We start from the raw sequence: 24,704 nt of genomic DNA on the forward strand, positions 1-24,704 counted from the left end.
ATGCGCAGGCCCAAGCTCGAAGAGGTGGTAGGTAGCTGCGGATATCAAAGGCTCACTATGTCTCATCAACTTTCAGTGTGGGAGTAAGGCTATACCAGCTTTGACATGAATGCAACGGGTGGAGATGTAGAGCGGGCCGATCTTGACAACTGCATCCTTGATTCCTCTTTCTACAATAATCTTTCCGTTTGCTGAGGTGAAGACGAGTGCGACGCGTCCCGACGCGACGCGCCTTCCACCTGGGCACCTACTCGCGCTCACCTCGTCTCTTTCGGAAGCTTCTATTGTCATCACCCCGCTTCTCCCGCTTTCTACACTCACCCTCTCCTCGATCTCTTCCTTCTTCTCACGACTGTCGTCCTTTCCTTACGACAACGCCCTCCGCGACCTACTGATTTATGTACATTTGAGCTGTTTCCTCGTCGCTTCTGCATCTACATTGGCCATTTACGTCGCCAAACGAGCTGCTCCGAGCCTCCGTTCTGCATATTATCTGCCCATTTGCCCAATAACCCCAGATTTGTTTCCAGCCGCCTTCAGAACCGCACTCTTCACCATATAGCCTGGACACGTCGGTAGCCTCTCGGATCTAAGTCATCTACCCACTCTTCCAAGCTCCGCTACTATGAGCTTCAACATAACTTCCGACGGGTCCCCCACACCCCGCAAGGGCCCCAACCGATTCTCCAAGGCCGGCGATCTCAGGATTGATACCTCGCCAGAGGTCCTGGGTCAGGCGGTAGGCAGCATGAGCCTGCACCAATACCCATATGCCTTCCAACGTGCGTTTGGCTCATCGTTGACTTGCAATACACAGGGCATGAAGCGACCACTCGGTTCTTCTACCCTGGGCAATCAAGCGCCTATGCTGCAGCAGCACGACTCATTCGACGGCTATAAGGTCAGTACAATCCAGCATTTGCAGCAGGCTCACCGTCGCGCCCTCTTACATCGACCAAGCTGACCTACCCAGAAGCCCAAGATGGGAGCTCACGAGGAGTCAGCCGTCATGGACTCGCTCTTGCAGCGCCTGAATGGACGCTCCCCTCCGCACGACCCGTATAGCTCCTCCAACGGATCGATCCCCATCACACCGGCCACCGACGACTTCGCATCTACCCCATCGACGGAGTTGGACGGCTCGATCATCCTCGTCGAGGCTTGCGAGCTGCAAAAGCTTAAGCTAGAACTACAAGAGGCCCGCAACGAAGTCAACCGCGTCAACCAGGAAATGCACAGCCATCATGTGGCCCGGTCGACCATGGAGCACCTGAGCCAATCGTCAGAGGCTGATTATAGCTACCCGGGTGATGTCACTGAGCAGACTCTCACCAGCTTGCAGAACAAATTCAATGCTTCCACTCGGAGCAACTACGGTTGGGGCAATGAGCCTGCTCGCCCAGCCTACTCCAGCAACAACAGCTTCGGCAACTCATACCAGCCCCAGGTGCAGCCTCAGCCCCAGCCTCAGGCCCGTCCACAACCCGCTCAGTCAGGCTATCGTCGCAATGGCTTCTTGAACGAGCCTACTCATTTCCCTCTCGACCAGAGCTTCCGCAGCAGCGGGATGTCCAACGGCTTCAATGCCGGTATGGGTAATGGCATGCCTAACCCCATGAACAACAACTTCAACGGTATGAACATGGGCATGGGAAATGGACTGAGTAATCCACCTAGCCGCCCTAGTTCGGCCTTCGATCCGAGTTACAATCAATACGCTATGCCGCCCATGTATCCGATAGGCCACCCGGCTCCGATTGGTACAATGGCCAGCAGATTGTCGCCAGATGCGAACGAGTTCAACGTGGCCAATGGCATGGGACCGTCTCCATGGAACTCTCAGGTAAGATGCCACTACTGCATGCAGAACCCCTACTTTTACTGACAAGACATAGGCTCCGAGTGAGGCGGGTACTTCACAGTACGTGCCCCCTGTTGAACCCATGAACTATCGTCGCCTGTTGGACCGAAACATGAGCTGCAACTGGAAGTACATCGTCGATAAGATCATCTGCAACAACGACCAGCAAGCTTCCATCTTCCTTCAGCAGAAGCTCAAAGTAGGCACACCGGAACAGAAGTATGAGATCGTGGAGGCAATCATCTCCCAAGCTTATGCATTGATGGTCAACCGCTTCGGCAACTTTCTTGTACAGCGTTGCTTTGAGCATGGTACGCACGATCAAGTCATCGCGATCGCCCAAGCCATTCGCGGCAATACTCTCGCCTTGAGCATGGATGCATTTGGCTGCCATGTCATCCAGAAGGCCTTCGACTGCGTCCCGGAAGAGTATAAAGCAACTATGGTGCACGAACTGCTTCGTCGCATCCCAGAGACTGTCATTCACCGTTACGCTTGCCACGTCTGGCAGAAGCTCTTTGAGCTCCGTTGGAGCGACTCTCCTCCCCAGATCATGCGCTACGTCAACGAAGCTTTACGAGGCATGTGGCACGAAGTTGCTTTGGGCGAGACGGGCAGCCTGGTCGTACAGAACATCTTCGAGAACTGCCTTGAGGAAGACAAGGTACGTGAAGGCGCTATCAATCCTTTTGGCTTCTACTAACTGGCATTAGCGTCCCTGCATCAACGAGGTGCTCGCCAGTATCGATGTCATCGCCCACGGTCAATTCGGCAACTGGTGCATCCAGCATATTTGCGAGCATGGTGCGCCCGCTGATCGTAGCCGAGCTATCGATCACATCCTTCGCTTCAGTACTGAGTACAGCATGGACCAGTATGCTTCCAAGGTCATCGAGAAGTGCCTGAAGATTGGTGGCAACGAGTTCCTGGACCGGTACCTGGACCGCGTATGCGAAGCTCGCCCCGACCGTCCACGCATGCCTCTTATTGATAGTAAGTCTGGAGCACCCTTGATCCGTGGACGATAGCTAACCTTGTCGAAGTTGCTGGTGATCAGTTCGGCAACTATCTTATCCAGTATGTCTTAACCAACAGTGGTACCCAGCATCGCGAGCTCGTTGGCGGCCACATCCGTAAGCACATGGTCTCTCTCCGCGGTTCCAAGTACGGCTCTCGCGTCGCCATGCTCTGCTGCAACCCTGCCCTTGCGACACGCCCAGGACCTCCGGCGGGCATGCTTCCCCGCTATGGCAACCCCGCACCGCGCCCCAGTTTTGGCGCATTCCGTTAAAGACGTATTTGCGCGTGTACATGTCTTTGTCCACATACGTATCGTTGGGTATTATCAGCCAGTGCACCGCTCGCTCGATCTCGAAGAAGGTATCGTGGATATGCCCAAAAGCTAAGATCAATGTCGAACAAATTGTCGAAGACCATTGGCTTAAAACGAAAGTACGCATTTCCTACAGTCAGTTGGAAAAGCATCGATTCCTGGACACGCCTTATCACGGACATGTTCTTTCTTGTTTATCCCAACACTTTCATCGGCCCTGAGATACTTAGTAGGATTATGGAGGCAAAAGCTGGAGAAGACGATATGGTGAACAATGAACTGGATTGTACCTACATACTTATCCTTCTTTCGGAAGCAGACTAATCACGAGTTAATACGGTTACGATAATGCTGTCATCGGATGTATGTATTCTTCGATGGAAATAAGAAACATGATGGCCTATTGCATGTATCACTGCTTTTGATGTGTTGGGAAGAGTTCGTGATTTTACCACAGTGATGGGAACTGATGAGTGAACATAAGAGACAGACGTTGCTACCCGTCTTGTCGTCGATGTCAACGTGCGGAGCCGCTCGGTGAATCCTGGAGTTTGTACGGGCTTCGGTAGCAACTCGGGCATGGCCGGGAAAGAGCTTGCACATGCCGGGAAGACGATAATCAGGGTTTGTGAAAACTTCGAGCTGTTTCATCGAAAATCACGTTCTGAGGGACTCGCATAACCTCATGTAGAGGAGAGGGAAGGTTGGCCGCATATCTGCTGAGTCTGAAGAGTGCGAGCGGCGAGCGGCAACTAAGAGATGCCGCTTCGGCACAGAATCCGAAGAGCATGCGACACGCGAGAACTTGCCGAGCAGGAACAAACCGGGGATGCATTGCTCACAAGCTTACAGAGCTTTACTTAGCGGCTGCCTGCATGTAGGTGTCAGGGTAGTGAATGCGCATGGGTGATGCATTTCTGATGGAACTGTTGCGAGGCAGAGCATCTTGAGGAGGGAGTCATGGTTCGCTGGGAGCGCATCCCAAAACGAGTTAAATGTTCCTACATCCAACGTAGAGCTGCAAGAAACGAACAGCAAAAGAAGTCCCCTCGAGGTATACTCACTCGATCATGCATCGGTGACCTGATCTCTCAGCGCACGATAATCGGCCCAGCCCTGGAGGAACGTAGGGCTAGGCAGGGCCTGCCGAAAGGGCCTTACCTCATCACTGCCCGCACATGTCAACGTGGGTCTAGCGGCGCCGGAAGTTCGGCGACGTCACCATGAGTTTTGAGCATTGCGTTATCTTTTAATAAGTCGCCGCGTGCGCCGTCATATTTTATATACCCATTCAGACTCCATACACATACTCGTCCAACTCCCAACACTAAGCGTATACCTGACGCATAACTCTCGACAGCCGCCACATTCTCACGGCCGTCCATTATACACCCAAATTCCGAATCGGAGCAGTTTCTACCCAAGACAAGATGAAGGTTCTTACCAAGGAAGAGGAGGCGGCGCATTACAAGTGAGTGTTACACTCTAACGGGGATGGGAACTTTGTACTGATAGCTTCAAGTGCCACAATCAAGGGCGGCTCGATAGGTGGTGCCATTGGTACGGCGATAGGTGCTGCAGGCGTCATGGCTGCGAGCAGAAGATACCACTCTTTCCGAGCGCTCACAGTTCCTTTCCGGGCCTTCCTTGTGGCCTCAACAGGAACATTCATCGGTACGTATCTCTCTATCGCAGAATCCCGGAGTTCGATTGCTAACAATGCTACCTCACAGCCGTCATCGCCGCCGACCGAGCCTCCGCAGCATACGACATCGAACACACACCCGAGAAGAAGCGTCAAGTCGAGCGAGAGAAGGAGCGCGAAGCCCTCTACGAACAAAACAAGACCGCTCTCCAGCGCGCCAAAGCCTGGGCGACCGAAAACCGATACCCGATTCTCTTTGGTTTCTGGGTCGTCTCCATGGCTGGATCATGGCACATGGTCAACCGCAACCCATACCTGAGCGGATCACAAAAGCTAGTGCAGGCGCGTATGTACGCACAGGGTGGCACACTGGCAGCGCTGCTAGGCAGTTTTGCGATTGAAGGTGCGGACGCGGCCAAGGGTCAGGGAAGATGGGAGACAATTAGGGTTATCGACCCGAACGATCCCGAGCATAAGCATGTTATCGAGAAGAAGATTCACCACGAGAGATATGCTGGAGAGGACCAGTGGAGAGGTACGTCAAAGTTGTAAAGTTGGATGTGGGAATAGCTAGCTGACTTGATGATACAGAAATGGTAGAGGCTGAGGAGCAACGCGAGAAGGAGCGCAAGGCTGCTGCTGCGGACAAGGAGCACAAGGCTAAGCAGCATGCTGATGCTGCTAACAAGAAGGAGAAGAAGGCTGAGAAGGAGGAAGAGCAGAACAAGAACAAGGCTTAAGTGTGGTCTGAGTTGATGTTCCACACTATCCTATTACGACCTCGAAAACTTCCCACCCTACCCCCAACCACCCGATTCGCGTCCGATACGGCCTCCGCGTTGTCTTTTCAACATCTTCGTCCTCATTTCCTGGCGTTTGGATGCAAAATACTCTACGACCCTGACCTTGTATCTGACATATTTGTACGACTAGGTTGTGTTCAGGCAGTTGGATCATAATGCGTTGTATGTACATATGAGCGCGGTTTAGCGCACCTACGAAAATCACATTCTTATACTGCATCATTTGATTGTGCGCTGATGCTGTCTAATTACGCGTTTATATGTCAGAGCTATACCATATTCCTTTTTGTATACTGTCTGACCTTGCACGTGTCGGCTATATGATTCTCAGGGTCCATCATGACGTCTGCGCTCCTAAGTTGGTGCATCAAGCACGTCACATGCTTTCGCGACGGAGCTAGCTGGTGCATACATATTGTGAGACTTTCTGTTTTGTGATCATATCTCTGGATTTGACTATTACTGAGGTTACAATATCTTCTCTTCACCATCGCGTCTTGGCTAGCATTGAGAAATCGTCTCTTCGCGTACAACTCACACCAGCAGCTTCGAATCGACTAAGCAAAACAAGGAAATGAGTCAATCAGACGTGTCACGGACTTTGGAAACTATATCGCAGAAGCTCATACCCAACACCAATCTCGTCCACCCACCCAAGAAAGCCCAATATGCACAACTCACGGCAACAATCGCAGACCTACATGTCCACCCGACCATCGAAGCACTGCTACACATCCTCAACCATGACTTGGAATCTGCACATTTTCTAGTCCGGCACATGCAGGCTCCGCCAGCTGTGGAGGGAATGCTGCTACACGGTATTTTGCACCGCGCGGAGGGCGACTTCAACAACGCAAGAGCCTGGATAAGCGACGTCGCAGACGCATGTGAAGGCTACCAACCCAAGCATAAGGAAGATGGCCAGAAATTGGATGCTGAAGTCGCGAAGCAAGTTGGCAGCAACTCTTCCATCTCTGCCTCGCTGATTGAGTTTGTCTATGGCAATGATGAGCCCAAGAGTCTGATCGATGCTGTTGAGCAATTTCGAAGCAAGAAGAAGAGTGAGAGAACGGATGACGAGGACGGCATTGAAAAGAGGATAAGACGCGAGGCGGAGAAAGTGCTGGAGTGGTGCAAGAACAAGTTTGGAGATGGGGTATGGGAGGATGCGACGAAGGCTTGGGTCAAGAATAGCGAAGAGATTAGCAAGATCAGTGGGGATATGGTTAGTGGTGGTAAGGGACATAGGAAATTCTGAGACTAGAGATGGTGTTGGTGGTGTCATAGCACGCGTAGTGGGGGTTGAATTGTTCCTGTTGCTAGAACGCTGTTGAGCGAAGACATCTAGAGCGATCCTTACGGCGATCTCCCAGATTTCGGTAGCTTATCGGCACCTGTTCTAAGGACACGTTTATCTTCAGGAACGTCCTGTCAAGCGACCCAGTGATAGTACCGTGAAAGCGATGCCAAGACGTGATGATTTGTTCCTGCCCTCGATCGCAACGTGCATCCCCACTACCGCGCTCAACCATGGTTCAGATCGCCGTCCTCGGGGCAACAACACGTGAGAGAGGCAGCAGGAATGAGTGTCTCAAAGCCTGTATACAAACAGAGGGCATGATGCAGGCGACCGTCATCCGTACGGCAGCAACCACCGCCTGGGCTTAAGCGAGGATCAGGGCCAGGGTGCAGCGGCGAATGGGCGTCGACGCCCCAGAAGCGGTCGGCCTGTGACATCAACGGCCAGCTTTCACCCCTAACAACGCCATTATTCTTCCCGCACCACGTGCAGCTCTCGGCTGGACTGTACACCAAGCAATCATGGCCGACGATTCCCTCAAAGTGAATGGCCAGGGCCGTCCCAGCAACGTCAAACACCACACGTCCCCCTCGCTCATGATGAACGCCCACTTTGCCGGCGTCGGCGACAACGTCGACAAAAGTGCCTACGAACATGGCATCCAGGTCATCGACGAGGACAAGATGTTCAAGTATGTCTTCTCCGCGTGCAGGCAATTGGGCAGAGGGGCAGTAGGCTAATGGGTTGTCGCCATGTAGCACAAACGTCTCTACATATCTCAACATCGAGAAGGTTATCCCCGCCGGCTTCAACTACCACCTCATATCCGTCTTTGGCTCGCAGTCTACCGGAAAGTCGACGCTGCTCAACTACCTCTTCGGCACCCAGTTCGGCGTCATGTCCGAGCAGGAGCGCCGCCAGACTACAAAGGGAATCTGGATGAGCAAGAACAAGCGCGAGGAGGGCGGCTCCAACATGGCCGAGAACATCCTCGTCATGGATGTTGAGGGTACAGATGGCAGAGAGCGAGGCGAGGACCAGGACTTTGAGCGCAAGAGCGCCCTGTTCGCGCTTGCCACGAGCGAGGTCCTCATCGTCAACATCTGGGAACACCAAGTCGGACTGTACCAGGGTGCCAACATGGGCCTGCTCAAGACTGTCTTCGAGGTCAACCTACAGCTCTTTGTCAAGGACAGCCAGTAAGTGTTCCTATTGTCTTGGATCTCACATGCTGACGGTTACGAGATCCACCCCCAGATCCCTCTTATTCTTCGTCATCCGCGACCACCTCGGCACGACACCCCTCAAGAACCTACAGAACACCTTAATACAAGACCTTTCCAAATTGTGGTCGACCATCTCAAAACCCAATGGCCTCGAGAACTCGCGGATAGAAGACTACTTCGACTTCGCCTTCGTCGCCCTCCCACACAAGATCCTACAACCAGAGAAGTTCGAGGAGGCAGTCACACAGCTTAGCAGGCGGTTCAAGGAAGGATACAACGACCCTAGGAAGAGCGGGCTCATCGACGAGGCGACGGCACCCATCTTCTTGCCCCAATACCACCGACGGATTCCCGCAGACGGTTTCTCGGCATATGCCGAGGGTGTATGGGACCAGATTGTCAACAACAAGGACTTGGATCTGCCTACACAGCAAGAGCTGTTGGCCCAGTTCCGCTGTGACGAGATCTCGCGGGAGGTCTTGGTTGCTTTCGACGAGAAGATCACACCACTGGAAGACCAACAAGCCGAGCATGCTCGGACAGGTCAGCTTTCAGTCATTGCCGACCTCGGCCCTGCGATGAGCGCTGCACGAACAAAGGTCTTCAAAGACTTCGACACGAACGCGAGCCGATACCACAAGGGCGTCTACAAGCGGAAGCAGGCAGAACTCGAGGGTAAGGTGGACACTCGGTTGAAGGCACTGTTCCAGAAGCAACTCACGGCTGCTCACAAGTCTGGAGTGGAGTCCTTCAGCGAAGCCGTCAGCGCGGCGGTGAAGAGCGGTCAGAAGAAGGGCACATACGACTTCGCACAGATTGTCGATTCGGAAAAGAAGCAGGCGCTTGCAAAGTTCGAAGAGAACGCGAAGGCCATGGCCATTGAAGGCGCGGCCTGGAGCAGTCACGAGAATGAGTTGAAGATCTACAAGAAGGACCTCGATGACGTCTCCGGCCGTCTGCGCAAGGAGGAGATGAGGCGTCTGGCTACACGAATCGAGCGCTGGGTACGATCAAGACTAGACGAGTCTGTCGGTCTGGAGTTCAACAAGCTCGGATCCGGTCGAGGTGGTTCTGGCGCGCCCGAGCATGGCGAGCGACCACCAACAGAGAAAGATCTCTGGGACCGTGTCTGGACTATCTTCACCGACACTGTTTCGAGCGCCGAGAAGCGATTCACCGACCGCGCATCCAGCTTCGACGCTAGCCCCGAAGAAGTTGAGGTCGGTCTGTGGAGGTTACGAAGGAAGTCGTGGGCTGTGCTCCGCGCAAAGATTGACGAAGAAGTCATGGAGGGCAACATTCTCTTGAAGCTGAGAGAAAACTTCGAAGACAAGTTCCGCTATGACGAGCATGGTGTGCCAAGAATATGGCGACCTACAGACGATATCGAGGGTATCTACACCAAGGCCCGCGAGTCGACGATCACCGTCATCCCACTCCTTGCCCGTTTCAAGCTGGCGAAAACGTCAAGTCCTCCACCGCTCGACGCCTGGATCGGCGAGGCTCCCGCCTCAGCAACCGCTGCGGATGAAGACGATCTGACACCCATCGGTGGCTTGGATGACGAAGAGGGCAAGACCCTGGAAGAGGAGATGACGATTCTCTCCGACGCCAAGCAAGCCGACCTGCTCATCCGCTTCAAAAAGACCGCAGATGGTGTGTACGTGGAAGCTAAGCGTAGCGCGATTGGCGGTATCACGCAAGTTCCATTGTACTTCTATGGTCTCCTCCTCGCGCTGGGTTGGAACGAAATCGTAGCTGGTAAGTCTCAAAGCCGTCTCTGCCTTTTGTTACCTATATACTGACCTTTCTCAGTCCTCCGCAACCCAGTATACTTCATCTTCCTCATCCTCCTCGCCGTCGGCGCCTACGTAACCTACACCCTCAACCTATGGGGCCCCATGGCACGCATGGCCAACGCCGCCTCCACACAAGGTCTTGAAGTCGGCAAGGAACGTCTTCGCGCTTTCCTCGAGAGCTCGGATACTGGCCGCCAAGCCATGGCCATGAGCGGCGGTATGAATGAGACTAGGAGACACGAAGATGTCAGGATGGATAGGCTCAATGGCGATGGCAAGAAGAGCAGAGCCGAGGAGGAGGACTTGGACGATATTTGAGTGAGTGTCATTGTGACTGATTGGCTCTTTTGGGTAGATGCTGGATAGCGTAGGATACGGAAAAGGGATTGTATGGCTTTGATAAAGTGTGTTTGAGCACTCTGTTGATAGAATCCTAGTTGTCGGGACGGCTTTGTCGAACTGCGAAACTGGATAGATGAGTCGAATGTTCCATGTCGATGCGCGCGATTGGGTATGTGAATGCTGCGGTGGTGATGATGATGATCGTCAGCAGTACAGGCGGTTCCGCGGTTCAAACTCTGCGCTACCGGTGTATATAAACCACCTTTCTGGTCGTGCTCTCTTGTCCTCATACTCTCTAAAAGTTTCCATCTTTTATCACCAAAACATCGCCAATGGCGATGTTTGTGGACTTGGAGACCATCGCTGGTTTTTTTTCTCCAAAAACGATGTCAACAATGTCTCATGGCTTCTCTTGCCCAATCTTCCGAGCACTCTCCATCACAAAAGAAATCCAGCTTCGAGTGCCTCATGTTCTCGGGCTCGGTCTCAAAGACACTACTATTCAAATATTGCCTGTGGCTACATATGTGTTTGGCCTTCCCTTCTCCAGCGAGAGCGACATATCTTCCTAAATACACCATTGCCGCTAACATGTCGACTTTGGCCTGCACCACCCCAAACATACGTTCAAGTCGGAAATACCGAAGCTACTAAACATCGACACAATGACCCCATGTGCTGGCGTTCGGATTCAAAAATTCAAGGCATCGAGACATGAGCGACGAGTACCGATACTACGGTCTCCATGACCCTCCTCTCGCCGAATAGCGCAACGAGTACTTAAACGCTTTGCGCAATTGCTGGAGTTGGTTGATTACTCCTCCGTCCACCTTTCTGAAACGAAAGCTTGGAACCAAAACAACATGTTCCACAGCTCATGGAGTTTGTCTAAAAGCATGGCAAAACAGCCAATGGTTGTGGCGTCGTCCCGTTTCTTTCAACAATCCACAGCCGCGATGTTGTCGCATCGGGCCAAATACAAGTCCATGTCTCCACATGGGTGCTGTCGCATCGCCTCGCCTGGGTCAAACACCAAAACATGTTCGATATGCGACCGATGAATCGAGCGGGCGGACGAGCAAAACTACTCGAAGGGTATCATCAGTCACAAAATATACCAAAAGGATTGGACACAGCGGTCATGTCGGCGGGACGTTGGCAACTGTATTACCGAATCAAGATGCAAGACATACGCGATCTTTTCACGGCACTCGGCCGGTAATGAATACCGGTATAGATACCTCTCTTTTCTCGAGGGAGTTACTAAGAGACATCTTCTCTCCTTCCAAACTCAAGACATGAAATGGTGGTCGTCATGGAGATTTGTTGCCTGGACTCAAATATCCCGAAAGTACATTCACGGCTCGCTTCAAGCTATCAGGCTTCATGCGCTATAACCCAAAAGCTAGCTAAAGGAAAATTATGTGTTGTTCCTCCGGTCAGCCAGGAAATTGGTCTTAGAAACAAGACGAGTTTTCTTCTATGTTGTGGGAGTCCGCTTCTCCCTTCTCCTGGAGTTGCGAGAAAACCGACTGAGCGATAAACTTCGACACTTACTCAGTATGTCTAGAACCCAAAAGATGTTTTCGAAAGCGGCATGCAGTCTTGAGCTGGCTCGTGCTCTTGATGCCTATAAAGTCGTCTCCAATCTCAGTATACTCGTCTCTACGATAACAACAATATTTCTTCCCGATTTCCAAAAGAAGTGATTTCTATCCTATGATCAGGAAAGAGGAGTCCAAAACTACCCAACACAAGACCCATGATTCTCGCCTGAGATTCTGGCGAGAATATTTGAAAGATGGACTTCGACGTTGTATGACTTTGCCGTTGTCGAAAAGAATTCGAAGCTTATAACCTGAGATTTTACAAAGTTCGATATCCTGGTGGAATGCTGTTCGAATCAAAACACGCCAAGTGGAAACACATGATAACACGAAAAACAGCAAGCACCGATCTATGATTCTCTCCTTTGTGCCTCCGCGTCTGCCATCCAGAACACTCCAATCGGCGCAGAAGAGCTTTCATCAAAACATGGGCCACATTCCTATTGGGCTTGTAAGGACAGTCTCGGCTTCAGATCTGCGCCTCTTCTTTACAAATTTTTCACCAAACAATATTACCAAAACAAAAGATCGATGACCTATGGAGGAGACGAGAAGCACGAAAAGGCGCAAGAGATCCGCCATGATCTTTCGACCGCGCTGGTCTCGTAAAGCAAATGGTGCGCAGTTTGGGTCGCATCAGATTACCTACCCAGCTACGACGAGGTCTTTTCACAAAGCGACATACCTACGCGGGAAACTCGGGACAACAATCCGCATGTTGGCTGCCGGAGAGGGACCAAAAACATCAAGACATCGAATTATGCCGAGCTCTGGTCTTTCACAAGTTACTACACATATAAGTTACTTGTCGTCCACCTCATGATCTTCGGCCGATATTCTGGCCTGGGTATCTACTACATGAAGGCTCTAGACCTTCGTACCTTTAATTAATTTAACAACATCTTTCGCCTAATTCCTCTTTCTAAAAACCTATAAGCTTTGGTATATGACTGTCTCTCCGCCGACCGAAAAATACTGGAGACAGCAGTATGTCCTGGCTGTTTTGCGGGAGCGATGTGAATTGGTTCATGTTGTTGTTCAGACGCTTTTCCATCGATCCAAGCCATGCCGCCTCACTCATGGTTTCGACTCAGCGTAGTATAACGATACCAGTCTACATTATTAAGTCACTCCAAAACAGTGGGATCCGCTTCTCATGAGTGTGAGCATTCGCCGCGGGCTTTACTATAAAATCATCACCTATGTTTCTCGACTTACTCTCCATCCAACTCTTCTCTTCCGGAAATTCACAAAACCCATCATACCAAATTCATGGTGTTTTGTCTGACTTCAAAAATCCAAACAATCGAGGCCATGACTGTGTGATTGGGAGAACTCACGGTATCAGTATGTGCAGATTACCTGGCTATCCTGATCTTAATTCCAAAGTTTGAGCGACTCAATTGATGTCCTGTCCAGCCACTTGCAGGACCAAAAACGCCCATGAAATCATGACATGAGCGTTGCCAGCCACTATTCCTCATCTACAGCTCGACTAGTAGACTCCCGGGTTTATAAAATCTCCGCTCTCGCACTCCATACCCAGTATCGCATTCGTGTCTCTAAATCACGAGCGCCAAAAGAACCAGGAGGACCGGCCATGAGATTGTTTCTGCTATTCCAGTCCTCCAACAAAGAAAAGATCCACATCGAGATATGGCGTTCGGTTCAAAGAGAGCGCCAGTCGATCTAAGCTCTACATCAACCAAGACATGATCTCCGGTGAGAAAAGTTGCGAAAACAGTATTGGCATCAACATATGCTGATTGGCATCTAAAACAACGATTCAGACTATGTATGTGCGAGACGGTCGCCAGCAAAGAAGATACTCGGGCTCTGATGTGTTGTTGCCGTGGGTAGCCCTGGTCTGGGATTATAAAGATCTGATCTCGCACACGAGCCCGTTCTCTTTTCACATATTTAATTGAACGTTCGACTCAAAAAAGAGCGGGCAATATGCATGGTGTGAGCTAGTGCACAGAAGACTATAACGAAAGAGCCATGGACTGAGTGTGAACGCTACCGGCTACGAAAAATCTCACGAAGAGAACACTATGTCGCGCATACGATAGGAACCGATGTGTATGCCTAAGCAGAGAGGGTATTCTTGAAAGACGTGAGGAAGTGAAAAGTAGATTCCATCACCAAAACAAGACACCGCCAGAGTCAATGGCGGCTCGGGCACCTGAAGAATATCATCGTAGCTTTGATCACCCAATCTATAGCCTAACCAAACCACTCAATCTAAACCCCAAACTTCCTTGGGTCCAAACTCCCAATCTGCGCACTCTTCACATCGCCATCATACACAAACTCACTCAACAACTTCCCCGTCGCCGGCCCATTCTGAATCCCCCAACAAGTATGCCCCGCACCCATCAGCAAGCCCTTCACACTCGTCCTCCCAATAAGCGGTCCACTCCCCCTACTAACATTGGGCAAATAACACGCTTGTCTCGCCGTAACCTCTCCATCCCTCAATTCCTCGGAGATAGCAGAGACCTGGTCGAAGATCTCCTGACACTTACTCTCATCGCATTGCACAAGATCTGTAGATGTGGGTAGGGGAACGAGGTGGTCGCCCTCGCCGCAGGCGTAGACTTCTTGGTTGGGGCGCGCGTAGATTTCTGGGGTTACGGTTTCGCCGCGTTTGTTGTTGCCGCGGGGCATGTCTATTGAGGTGAAGAGGGCGTAGGCGGAGACGGGTCGGGAGGGGCGGATGGTGACACTGTGGGCGCGCAGGGCGGAGATGGGTGATGGCTTCCAGACTGTCTTTGTCCAGGGGCCTGCTGTGAGGATGACGGTGTCGGCGGGGAGGTTGTGTTCTTCGCCTGAGTCTTTGCTCTTGTAGGAAACAGATTTTACGGCGCCGGCTTCTTGTTCGATATTGGTAGCGGAGCCGTAGACAATTTTTACACCTTGCTCTTCGGCGAGCTGCGCCATGCTCGTTGTGAAATGGTATGGATGTACTTGCGCTGTTGTGAGTGGCGTGCCCATCTCTTCATAAGACTTGATACCGTCCGCTGCCACCCAATCGAGATCTTTCGGTACACCGGCAGCGCGTAGTAATCCAATTGCTCTCTGCGTGCGCTTTTGTAGACTGACCGAGTCATCTTTGCTCTTACCGTTCGCACCGTCTTTGCCACCACCCTTGTTCTTGGCTAGAACACCATACGTATCGACCTGACCACAGTGCACGGCTCGGTATCCCCAACGCTCAGCGCCGCCATGCTTCTCGGCTAACTCCTGATGAAGTTTGTAACTTAACGGTACGATGCAGTTGGGGTATGCCCATAATGCTAGAAGACCACCTGCTTTTCCTGAGGCGCCACCAGCAATCTTAGTAGCTTCTAAAAGTGTGATGCTGTCTCTTTCTTTGTTGAAATTTGGGTGATGCGAAAGGAAATACGCCGTAGTTGAGCCAATGATGCCGCCACCTGAAGTTGTTAGTAAGAAAATTCATCGAAATGAGAAGACTGTTGATATCTCTTACCGATAACGACAATGTTACGCTTCTGCTGTTCGGCTGCCATGATGTTTGTTAGGCGCGAAGTTGCTCTTAGCATGAAGGTGTTGTTGAGTTGCGAGAGTGGCGTTGTTGGTGTTGCACTTTTCGGTCAGATTTAAACCGACCACTGAGGTACGTCATAGTTCACATGTACGCGAATGTTCGCAGAACCGACCTTAAAGAAGTGTACTTGACTAAGATAAAGATATTATTCTGCTATCAGAGCATACCTAGGTAGGAAGGGTGACCTTAGTATCTAAACAAGTAAGGAAAATCGTGAGACTATTAGGATAAGACTGTGTCGCCTTAGAAGTCGCCGCCCATGTCGCCCATGTCATCACCACCGCCCATATCTCCTCCACCCATATCATCATCACCGTAGTTATTCTCGACGTAGGTGTCACCACCGTCTCCTGCCATTGCTGATCCGATGAGCCCACCTGCCAGCAGACCTCCTCCGGCTCCAAGGGCCATGCCTCCCATGCCGCCGCCTCCCGGACGCCTGCCGCCACCCATACCACCTCCCATTGGCATACCGCCCCCCATGGGCCGACCGTAGCCACCTCCTCCGTAGCCGCCTCCGTAGCCTGCGTGACCGTATGCTGGCTGGCCGTAGCCATGCTGTTGTGGTGGGTAACCGTGCGATGACGATGAATGGGATGAGCCAGTGGCCTTTCCGAGGATCTTGCCTAGCAGTCCTTTGCCCTTGCTCCCTTTGTCTTGTGTACTCGAGTCGTGGTGTTGCTCTTGCGGGTACGAGCTGGTGGTCTGCTGCCCATAGCCGCCGTACTGTGGTGGTTGCGACTGGCCAGGCTGCTGGTAGTAGTCGTTCGCATGTCCGCGTGTGTCGCTCGAGTGTCCGTTGGCGCGCGCTTGTTCTTCTTCTTGTAGCCTCCTGGCAAGCGCCTCATCCTCGCTCGTGTTCGCGTATGGGTTGTTGCTGCCAAAGCCTCCCTTCTCGCTGGGGTAGCCGCCTACCGCGCCACTTGCTGGAGGCGCATATCCGGGGGGTGCGCCAGCGGGCGGGGCTTCGCCGGGAGGATAGACGGCCTCGGTTGGCTTGTCCCATTGCGACTGCTTTGTGTAGGTGTTGACGTAGAACCACTCGTTGTATTGTGGGTTCCAGACGGCCTTCCAGCCTTCGGGTACCTTCGGCGGGGGAGGGCCCTGTGAATCCTGTTAGCGATGCCATGCGACACCACAGTTGCGATTGCGATGTACATACTGGTGGTGGTGCGAAGTCTGCCATGATGTGTGATCGGTGTGAAAGAGCTGAGTGCCGAATGTGTAGCAAGGTGAGTAGAATTAAAGAGATCTGATGTGAATCACGTATAACAGGTGATGTCGCAATGTGAGCTGCGGGGTGGTGGGCTAATAACCCAGGGCATTACGCGCGAACGGGAGCTCCAGTCGAGTGCGCGTCATCGTGGCGAACGAATAAAGCGCCACGTGCCTGCTGAGCCACACTGCGCCACGGAATCAGTAGTTCTCTTGGAGGATATGCCGTGGTCCCGTGAATAGCGCGCGACGGGTTGGTCAGGAATGGTGGATCTTGAAGGGTATTCTATGGAAGTGATGTCATGGGAAACCTGGGATGCGAACAGCCCTACGTAAAGTGGGCCAGTCCCTAATCGGTACTGGCGAGATGCCAAAATATCCTCACACCAATCGTCCTTCAACAGCTAAGAACATGAGGGCTGGAAACCTGTAGGCTCCTGTCTATATTTCCCATCCTCCTCCCGGTAGTTCCCTGATGTGCGCCTCTGTCCATCCACCTTTCTAGTAGTCCGTCTGTTCTACCACCATGCAGATGCCCGCGTCTTCATACAGCTTGCCACAGTCTTCCCGAACCATCTTCTCCATCTCTGGTAGAGATTCCCACGTCGTGCCTGCAGCCAATCCTCCCGTAGGACCTCCGATATTGATCATCGCCGTGGAGACAAACGACGATGCCACAGCGCTGATAAAATTGAAGGTTGCTTTGTCGAGGTCCGGCAATACGTTTTGCATCTTCAACACAGCCAGTTGTTCTATAATTATCTTGGTCTGAATATTGCTGGTCATATATCGTAGAGCGATGTGCTTCAGGGTAGCCGGAAGCTGCTCTTTGAGGAGAGCGTGAATGGTCTCGGGCTCTTGCTCGTCGTATGGGATGCTTAGGACGTCCAAAAGAGGTATTTCCAATGTTTTGAGATTCTTGAAGTGCTTGAGGTTGCTCTGTTCAGACTTGATGCTAGAAGGGAAAAGCATTAACGACTGCAGCGAGAGCTTAGAATGCGCGAATGAAGCGAAGAGGTCTGGCAGAGCGATGTCGGATCCTGTGATTGCATCGATCTGAGCTGGACCAGGTCGATAGGCTATAACGACCAGACTCTGGCCGAGCATAATCTTACGAAAGAGGCGAATGTTCACTCCGCATCCGAGAAGGACAACTCCCTCGAGTTTGGTCGACGGAAGCGCCTTGATCGTGAATTTATGACCTCCAGCGGCAATGGCAATAAGGTAAATCTTCCGCAGGTTTGGTATAATGTCGAGAAACTGTAAACTGTCCCTGACGACTGGCTCTTCCACGCTCGTGTTCGAGCCGTTGATCTGTAGCGCCGAAACCTTCTGAAGCGCTGTGCTGGAACGTGAGAGGAAGTGATGCCTAAATGTTGGTGCAAAAAGTCAGCATGTGTCTCAAATCATGTCGCATAGTAGGTTCACTTACCAATCGAGGAGCGGAAAAGGGCTCAATCCATCGATACGAAGGACTTCCATGTTGGGAAGTAGAGCCAGGATCAGCACAAGCTGCGCATCCTCTACACCCCGACCCAGGAGGCGCAGAAAGTCGCCGTCCTCCTTCAGTGATGTGTACCATATAATGCTCGCCTTGAGCGCTGATACTGAAAGCGATGTGGGCTCCGAGACTATACCGGCCTTGACTGCGGCTCCGACGAACAACTTGAACCTCGCCGTAGCTGAATCTTGTACGCTCTTCTCCGTGCTCGTGAACGATGGGCCACTCTTCTCGATTTGATCGACATCCCTGACTTCCGTAACACCCCGCCATGCGGCTCCGGTAGCAACCTCATATTCCGAGCGCCATCCGCGAATGTCGACACGTTTCACCTTCGCCGCAAGGTCAGGTCGCTCGCATACCGTGCGGAGGAAGAGATGAAAAGGTGCTTTCGCCGGCGCTGTACGATTGAGGTAGGTCTTGTAGAGAGTGTCGGTCGCGGAGACGTTCGCCTTCTTTGACGTCAGGGCGAGTGCGCGAAGAGCCGATCGGGGGAGGAGGCTGGCGATCTGGTCGAGCAGCTCAGTTGGTAGTTTCAGGAAGCTGGCGGTGTCGGCAGTCTGCGCGTCCGTCATGGTGGGTATGAGTGTTGAAGTTGGCAGTGTCGTCATCAGGTATCTGTCTTGTTCGGGGAGGAGCGACTGCTTGCTACCCAGAACTCGTGGTAGTGTCAGGAGCTGACTCTTCGCGAGTTGACCTCAATTGCAAGCAAAGAATGGACGTGTGTGCGAAAGACCAAATTCGGCCAATGGGACTTGCCGCGACAAACGCTCGTGTCGCAGTTATCGCGTGGTTCTGTTGCCAGGCCGACTATACGAGCGCGATGCTACGCAAGTCTATTTTCTCTTATCACGATACTGGCTCAAGCTCTCGTGTTGACGATACTTCTCTTTATTCGAGAGGATCTGATTGGATGGGTACATATGGAATACGGAAGTTGTGAGTCGCTCGTCTGCGTCGCGTCGCCGCAGTACCATGCATGGGACGAGATGGAAGAACCAGAGTATGCATCGCACTCTGAGTCAGAAGAGGGCAATATAAGATGGTCGCCGCTGCGTCTTCGTTCGATACTGCCTCAATTCGCCGTTGCTCTCAAAGATTCAAAGTTGGAGTTCCAACTTTCCAATGTTCCTCGCTATCGTCTTGTTCGTTGCGTCACCCAGGTTCACGTGCCCCCAGAGCCGCATTCACCTTCACTTTTGCAGAAACTTCCACCCCTGTCTCAGACCTTCTATTGTGACGCGCTTTTCATATTTTTGCTGCTGCCTACAGCGCACAGGCTCTTGGCTTGGCGCCCACACACGGCGTATATTGAGTTTCTTCCAGCCTTGTCCTCCACCTCTTTCTTCCTCCACCACCACGCAGGTAAGTGCTCGCCCCGGACTCCCGCTTGCTGACTATCCCCGTGAGGGTAGCATTCCTTCCCTGCGACCTGGATCCTCTTAAGCCTGTCAGTATCCTCCTGGTCTTTGCCCCCAGTTAACACTGCCAGCGATTTGCTTGAGCTCGTGTCTCTTGGGTACTAACGCTGGATCCGTGACTCTCTGTTGTAGGGAGGGCGTAGCCACACTGTCTTGCGCCTGCAGCTCGACAGTGCAGCTTCCCCCACTCATCCCGGTGTTATGGACTGGCCCCAGCGGCAATGCCTCTGTATACGACGGCATGCTATGGACCGCATGAATCCAGAGCGTTGGTGGAGATACGCATACCACCGGGTGAGAAGAGAGCCACAGAAATGGTGTTGCCTTCGGGCTTCCTGACAGACCAAATGGTCCTGGCCTGATCCCCATGATGGCGGTGGCAGCTTAGCACGCCCAAATAGAAGTAAGCGGGGTTTGCCAACCATCATTTGAGCAGAGAGTTATCCCAGCCCTTGGTCCAACAGGTACCCACTGGGGTAGGCACACCCGCAATGGGTTAGTACATCACCGAGATGGAGGACGACATATACATATACATGTATCGACCGGCGACATCGACCGGCGATACCGACCAACGACACCCACCGGCAACATCGACAACCGACGCGGCTATGATCTCACAAGCTTCGGCTTGCTGAGAACTTTCTTCCTGTCATTCGGCACTCATCCAAGTGGTGAGGATCGATAGGAACCTTTTTTTTTTCATTGAGTCTTCGCCCTGGTGGTGTTGCTTGAGGAAGAAAACTTTGCTTCGTGATACTGGAGAGAAGTGACTGGGGCGACATAGCAGCTTGCTGCGCATCGCACCCGACATGACGACAAACAGTCATTGGAAGAATAACAGGTAAAGTTTTGTGTGAAGCTGAGTGTTTGATGAGAAGAGATGATAGGTAAATTGAATCAACGATCAAGTGCCAGAACGCAGACACGACATCGTGGCGGGGATATGGTGAAGATAGCATGCGACAGCGCACTAACGACATGCTCCTGCAATGCGCCAAGTAGCGTAGGTACGAGCTGAGGTTCCTAGTCGTGTCGTTGAGAAAGTGACATCTGAATCTTCAACATTCCCAACCGTTGGAGAAGACTGAGACGCATTCTGATCGCACAAGTGAGCTGATCATTATGCGGACGAGGTTGGTGATCTTTCACAGTCAAAAGCAGTAAGAGAAGGTAGCGAACAGTAAGTGCGAAGCAGTGCAGTCATTGATCGAGGGTGTGCGTCGAGGTAAGTCGCGTTACTGCTCCACCGTACTCACACCGATAGCTCACCTCACCCGCGCTTCTACGAACGGCGAGGTGGAGGACGACGCCCATCCATGATCCTCCAGTGAGAGCCTCGGAGGAGCTAAGCCCCGAGGCTATTTTGAGAAGAGCACCGAGCCCTCGAAGTGCCTTTGAAGCGTAGTCACGTATCCGCAATGGTTCCATAATCTTACCTGTCTAGAAGCCAACACGGCGAGGCTTCCTCTAAGATGGGCCCAAGATCCACTCTCGTATATCCCAGAGCGGTATGCCGGTACCACTCCCACTATATCATCGTGAGCTTGCGCTTGATGATTCTTGGTGCAACGTCCAGCAGGCGTTTCGTACCAAGTAGTTCCATTGAGGCATGTGACCTACGATCGGACTCTCTCCGGTAGTCGTCGGTGTGCTTCATGTATGGCTTCGTGAACGACGTACCGGTATGGCGAGTGCCGCGCTAAAGAATATTGCGGAGCCCCACGCGCCAGCCTCGAGCAGGTTGTATTGGAATGAAATTCCACGGCCTCGATGCGCCATCCGATCCACAATTGCATTCCTGCAGGATAAGCTGACTCGGGCTTCCGTTCGATCATACCAAGCGTGGTGAGGCCGTTACAAGCTCGCCGATCTTCAGGATGTCCGTACGTCATAGATGGCCATCGTATCAAGCATAGGAGAGTCGGCCAAGAGCAACAAACTCCATGGCATGGTGTACTTGTCAGCCTCATCCAATTGTTGGGACGCGTCCCACCGTGCCGCTCGGAGGGCGATGGACCAGAAGTGGCGCCCGAGATGTTCCGGTGGCAGGCTCGCTTGTATGCATCTCAGCCATACGCCTCGGTAATGGCTACTGGAGACGGGATATCGACATCAATGTGGCATAGCGTTTAGGTGGTAAACAGCGCATTTCGGTGAGTGTGGAGATGCTTGGCAGGACTTCGGTATCTAGACTCAGCGGTCCGACAGGATTGTGTCGTGCTTGGTTTGCTTGGGCTGGATGTCGGCTCCATATGTGGTCTTCGGAAGTGCGTAACACTGCGTCTTGTTAGCTTTGAAGCGCGATTTATGGGTTCTTGTCCGTGCGAGAGTCTATGCAAGACGCGTCCTAGATGGAAGCTTGATGTGATGGCCAAAACCTAACGCGTTGCTTATTGTCTGGACATCCGGCATTACGCAAGGTGCGGGGCTAGGCGTCGGCCGGGAGACTCACAACCAGGAACAAGGAACGGCTGCGGGATATTCGGCGGGCGCGAGGCATTTTGGCAGTATTGGGAAAGTCGAGATATAAGAGTGGAGTAATCGTCCCAACTGAGTGGAGATGGAAGGTGGCTGAGTCGAGATTGCCAGGCGACTAATCGAGTGTCGCGTGACGGCAAGCCGGGAACCTGCTTGGCGCTGAACACCACCAAGGGCTTATCAGCTGGCCAATCCCCATGTCTCGGTGCCATCCACGGCCTTCGATTCCCATGCAGGGCAAACCTTCTCCAAGATGATGATCCAGGACGAAGACTACTTCATCCCGCCCAAGAGCGGCCGGTACCGCTGGTACAATGAACCCCGCCAAACCTCCATCAGGTCGATAAGAATGACTGACGACAACACTGCCATGAACGATTCGAGCCCCTTGCTGCAACTGCCTCGAGAACTGCGCGATGAGATCTGGGAGCTGGCTTTCAACTCGACGAGGCTGACGTTCGGCCTGCGATACACACCCCGCTATGGCGAGAGGTATCTCAAGCCTGCCCCACATTCCCTCGCGCTATTGCGCGTATCCCGCCAGATACACATCGAAACACGCGACATGTGGCTTCAGCGTGTTACTTTCAACTTTGAGGATCCTCAGACTATGCTAAACAGACTATCTGAGTTACCTGAGTCTACTGTATCCAGGATCCGCCACCTTCGGCTCATCGGCTCCCCAATGATGCGTTATCTCAAAGGCTTCGACGACCTCATGTACCGTCACGAATCGATCTTTCAGCTTCTCCCTGCGCTCCGAGTGGACTGCCTGACCGTGTTTGCGGTAGCCGCTGCTGCACCGGAGTATGACGCTATCACGAACTTGATCAACCGCGGGAACGGTTGGAAGGAGCTTCGCTATGTCACTCGAAGCTCGCGCATGCTCGGCTTCAGCCCCTCTAGGAGCCACGGATCTCGCGAGACCGGTGACATATGCCGCCAACCCCAGCCTAGGTTTTGGAACAAGAGACTGTGGAACAGGGATGGGGAGGGTTCCGGGTCAATCGTCCAGGTCTTCAGATCGACAGAGGAGAATGACTGCACGTCCGTCCTTGACCCGAACAGACGAGAGTCTTTCGAACAGAACCCAGAAGAGCATGAACTCCAGGGATTCGGCAGGGTGGACGATGAGGAATTGACAAAGGGCGCTGGCGCTCGAAAGGCGCTGCTTGTCTTGGTGAAGCGCGGCGACAACGTAGACGTCACTCAAAAGTCACCTGGTTACGGAAAAGAGCGGGACATGAAGGCAAGGTTTCACAAGAGAAGTTGGAGGGTGCGAAAGAAAGTCATCGTTTGGACGCCACTAGACGCGGAGAAGGACGACGATGATGTTGGCAACGGTTGGGCGAGACCTCAGATCCGGCGTCCACCTTACGGTTTTGACGACTACTACGATATCGACGACATTTGAGAAGAAGAAGCACGCAATTTAAGCCTGCATCTTCTTGGGGTGCATGGGATGAATGGCTTACTCATTCTATCATTCCACTACATTCAACATGATCCCTCCGACGTTCACACTTATCGAGGACTAAGTTCTGCGCCTAACAACGCATGGTACCTTGATCTCGATCTTGACGATGGCATGATCATCGAACTGCACCTTTGGGACTCGGCCTTCCCAGGCGACACGCCTCCGAGAACGGCGAGACGAACGAACATGAATAACATATTACTGATAACTTTAGATGTCTTGTGAGGTGGCAGCTCTTTCATTTCGGAGACCGGAATGCCTTGAAACGGTTTCGAGCACTGCAAGCTCGATACAGTCACGGTCGCAAAAGCAATTGGCCGCTGGCGGTCAAACCGGGTTGCGCATTTCTGATTTTGAGGTTATCGAACCCGATATCTCTTGTCCACATGGGTGCTATTGGCGTACTAACGGTAAAGGTCGTGATGATAGATATTTTGGTACATCTTCAGATTTCTTCGAGCAGGCTCAGGTAGACAGACAGCAAAACAATCATCATTCTCGTAATCGACTCAATCGCTCAACAGGGCTCAGACTTCTACGAGCGCTCTATGTGTCTGAGGTAGATACCTATCTGACCAGATCATCGTCTCCATCACCCAAGTCTTGGCAACTGTCTACTCTAACACAACCCCTAGCCACGAACTCAATGAAACACATAAAGAACACCAAAACAATCATTGCAAGATATGACGTTCAAAATCACGTTACTTCCCTTTTTGCGAGTACCGTGATACGCAACCCTGGACAGACTGTCCAACAAGGTACTACCTCACACCAACCAACCCATGCAGAACTTCTGAACCTCGCCAATCCGCGCCACACACACGAAACTGAAATTCATTGCCTAGAATTTCCGCTGCTTTTCCGCAAGACATCACCATATCGAACGAAAGAACGAAACTGCCAACATGTCGCACGAATCAGTCTGGTACTCGCGCCCGCGCAAATACGGCAAGGCCTCCATCGGCTGGTATGTTTGCGACGAGATCTGAGGCGAAAACAAGGGTGGAGGGATCATAGACTGTGCTGTGCTAAAACTAAGACAGTGTGGTTACCGGTGACAAGAAGAAGGCCGGCATCATTCGCAAGTACGGAATCAACATGAGCCGTCAGGCTTTCCGT

The 24,704-nt window shown here is 52.3% G+C and overlaps 8 protein-coding genes across 8 annotated transcripts; 5 read left to right on the plus strand and 3 right to left on the minus strand.

Moving 5' to 3' along the window:
- Positions 1-982: 982 nt before the first annotated feature.
- Positions 983-3,152, plus strand: J4E92_006044 (uncharacterized protein; the record flags this gene model as incomplete). The annotated part of the gene is made up of 4 exons (XM_051497419.1): positions 983-1,843; positions 1,896-2,525; positions 2,575-2,854; positions 2,905-3,152. The coding sequence occupies 4 exons, from the start codon at positions 983-985 to the stop codon at positions 3,150-3,152; spliced, it is 2,019 nt and encodes a 672-aa protein (XP_051352066.1).
- A 1,472-nt stretch (positions 3,153-4,624) lies between these two features.
- Positions 4,625-5,579, plus strand: J4E92_006045 (uncharacterized protein; the record flags this gene model as incomplete). The annotated part of the gene is made up of 4 exons (XM_051497420.1): positions 4,625-4,665; positions 4,717-4,868; positions 4,928-5,374; positions 5,431-5,579. The coding sequence occupies 4 exons, from the start codon at positions 4,625-4,627 to the stop codon at positions 5,577-5,579; spliced, it is 789 nt and encodes a 262-aa protein (XP_051352067.1).
- Positions 5,580-6,216: 637 nt separating this feature from the next.
- J4E92_006046 (uncharacterized protein) lies at positions 6,217-6,900 on the plus strand (the record flags this gene model as incomplete). The annotated part of the gene is made up of 1 exon (XM_051497421.1): positions 6,217-6,900. The coding sequence occupies one exon, from the start codon at positions 6,217-6,219 to the stop codon at positions 6,898-6,900; it is 684 nt and encodes a 227-aa protein (XP_051352068.1).
- Positions 6,901-7,463: 563 nt separating this feature from the next.
- Positions 7,464-10,285, plus strand: SEY1 (Dynamin-like GTPase that mediates homotypic ER fusion; the record flags this gene model as incomplete). Its single annotated transcript, XM_051497422.1, has 4 exons — positions 7,464-7,633; positions 7,701-8,141; positions 8,188-9,929; positions 9,984-10,285. The coding sequence occupies 4 exons, from the start codon at positions 7,464-7,466 to the stop codon at positions 10,283-10,285; spliced, it is 2,655 nt and encodes an 884-aa protein (XP_051352069.1).
- A 3,875-nt stretch (positions 10,286-14,160) lies between these two features.
- On the minus strand, positions 14,161-15,482 carry J4E92_006048 (uncharacterized protein; the record flags this gene model as incomplete). The annotated part of the gene is made up of 2 exons (XM_051497423.1): positions 14,161-15,353; positions 15,410-15,482. The coding sequence occupies 2 exons, from the start codon at positions 15,480-15,482 to the stop codon at positions 14,161-14,163; spliced, it is 1,266 nt and encodes a 421-aa protein (XP_051352070.1).
- A 248-nt stretch (positions 15,483-15,730) lies between these two features.
- J4E92_006049 (uncharacterized protein) lies at positions 15,731-16,673 on the minus strand (the record flags this gene model as incomplete). Its single annotated transcript, XM_051497424.1, has 2 exons — positions 15,731-16,591; positions 16,650-16,673. 2 exons carry the CDS (start codon positions 16,671-16,673, stop codon positions 15,731-15,733), a joined length of 885 nt encoding a protein of 294 aa, XP_051352071.1.
- Positions 16,674-17,203: 530 nt separating this feature from the next.
- J4E92_006050 (uncharacterized protein) lies at positions 17,204-18,778 on the minus strand (the record flags this gene model as incomplete). Its single annotated transcript, XM_051497425.1, has 2 exons — positions 17,204-18,071; positions 18,135-18,778. The coding sequence occupies 2 exons, from the start codon at positions 18,776-18,778 to the stop codon at positions 17,204-17,206; spliced, it is 1,512 nt and encodes a 503-aa protein (XP_051352072.1).
- A 3,580-nt stretch (positions 18,779-22,358) lies between these two features.
- On the plus strand, positions 22,359-23,519 carry J4E92_006051 (uncharacterized protein; the record flags this gene model as incomplete). Its single annotated transcript, XM_051497426.1, has 1 exon — positions 22,359-23,519. One exon carries the CDS (start codon positions 22,359-22,361, stop codon positions 23,517-23,519), a length of 1,161 nt encoding a protein of 386 aa, XP_051352073.1.
- Between the last annotated feature and the right edge of the window lie 1,185 nt (positions 23,520-24,704).

The sequence above is a fragment of the Alternaria infectoria genome (assembly GCF_024043175.1).
Source record: "Alternaria infectoria strain BMP 0036 chromosome Unknown scaffold_9, whole genome shotgun sequence".
NCBI classification, from domain to species: Eukaryota; Fungi; Ascomycota; class Dothideomycetes; order Pleosporales; family Pleosporaceae; genus Alternaria; species Alternaria infectoria.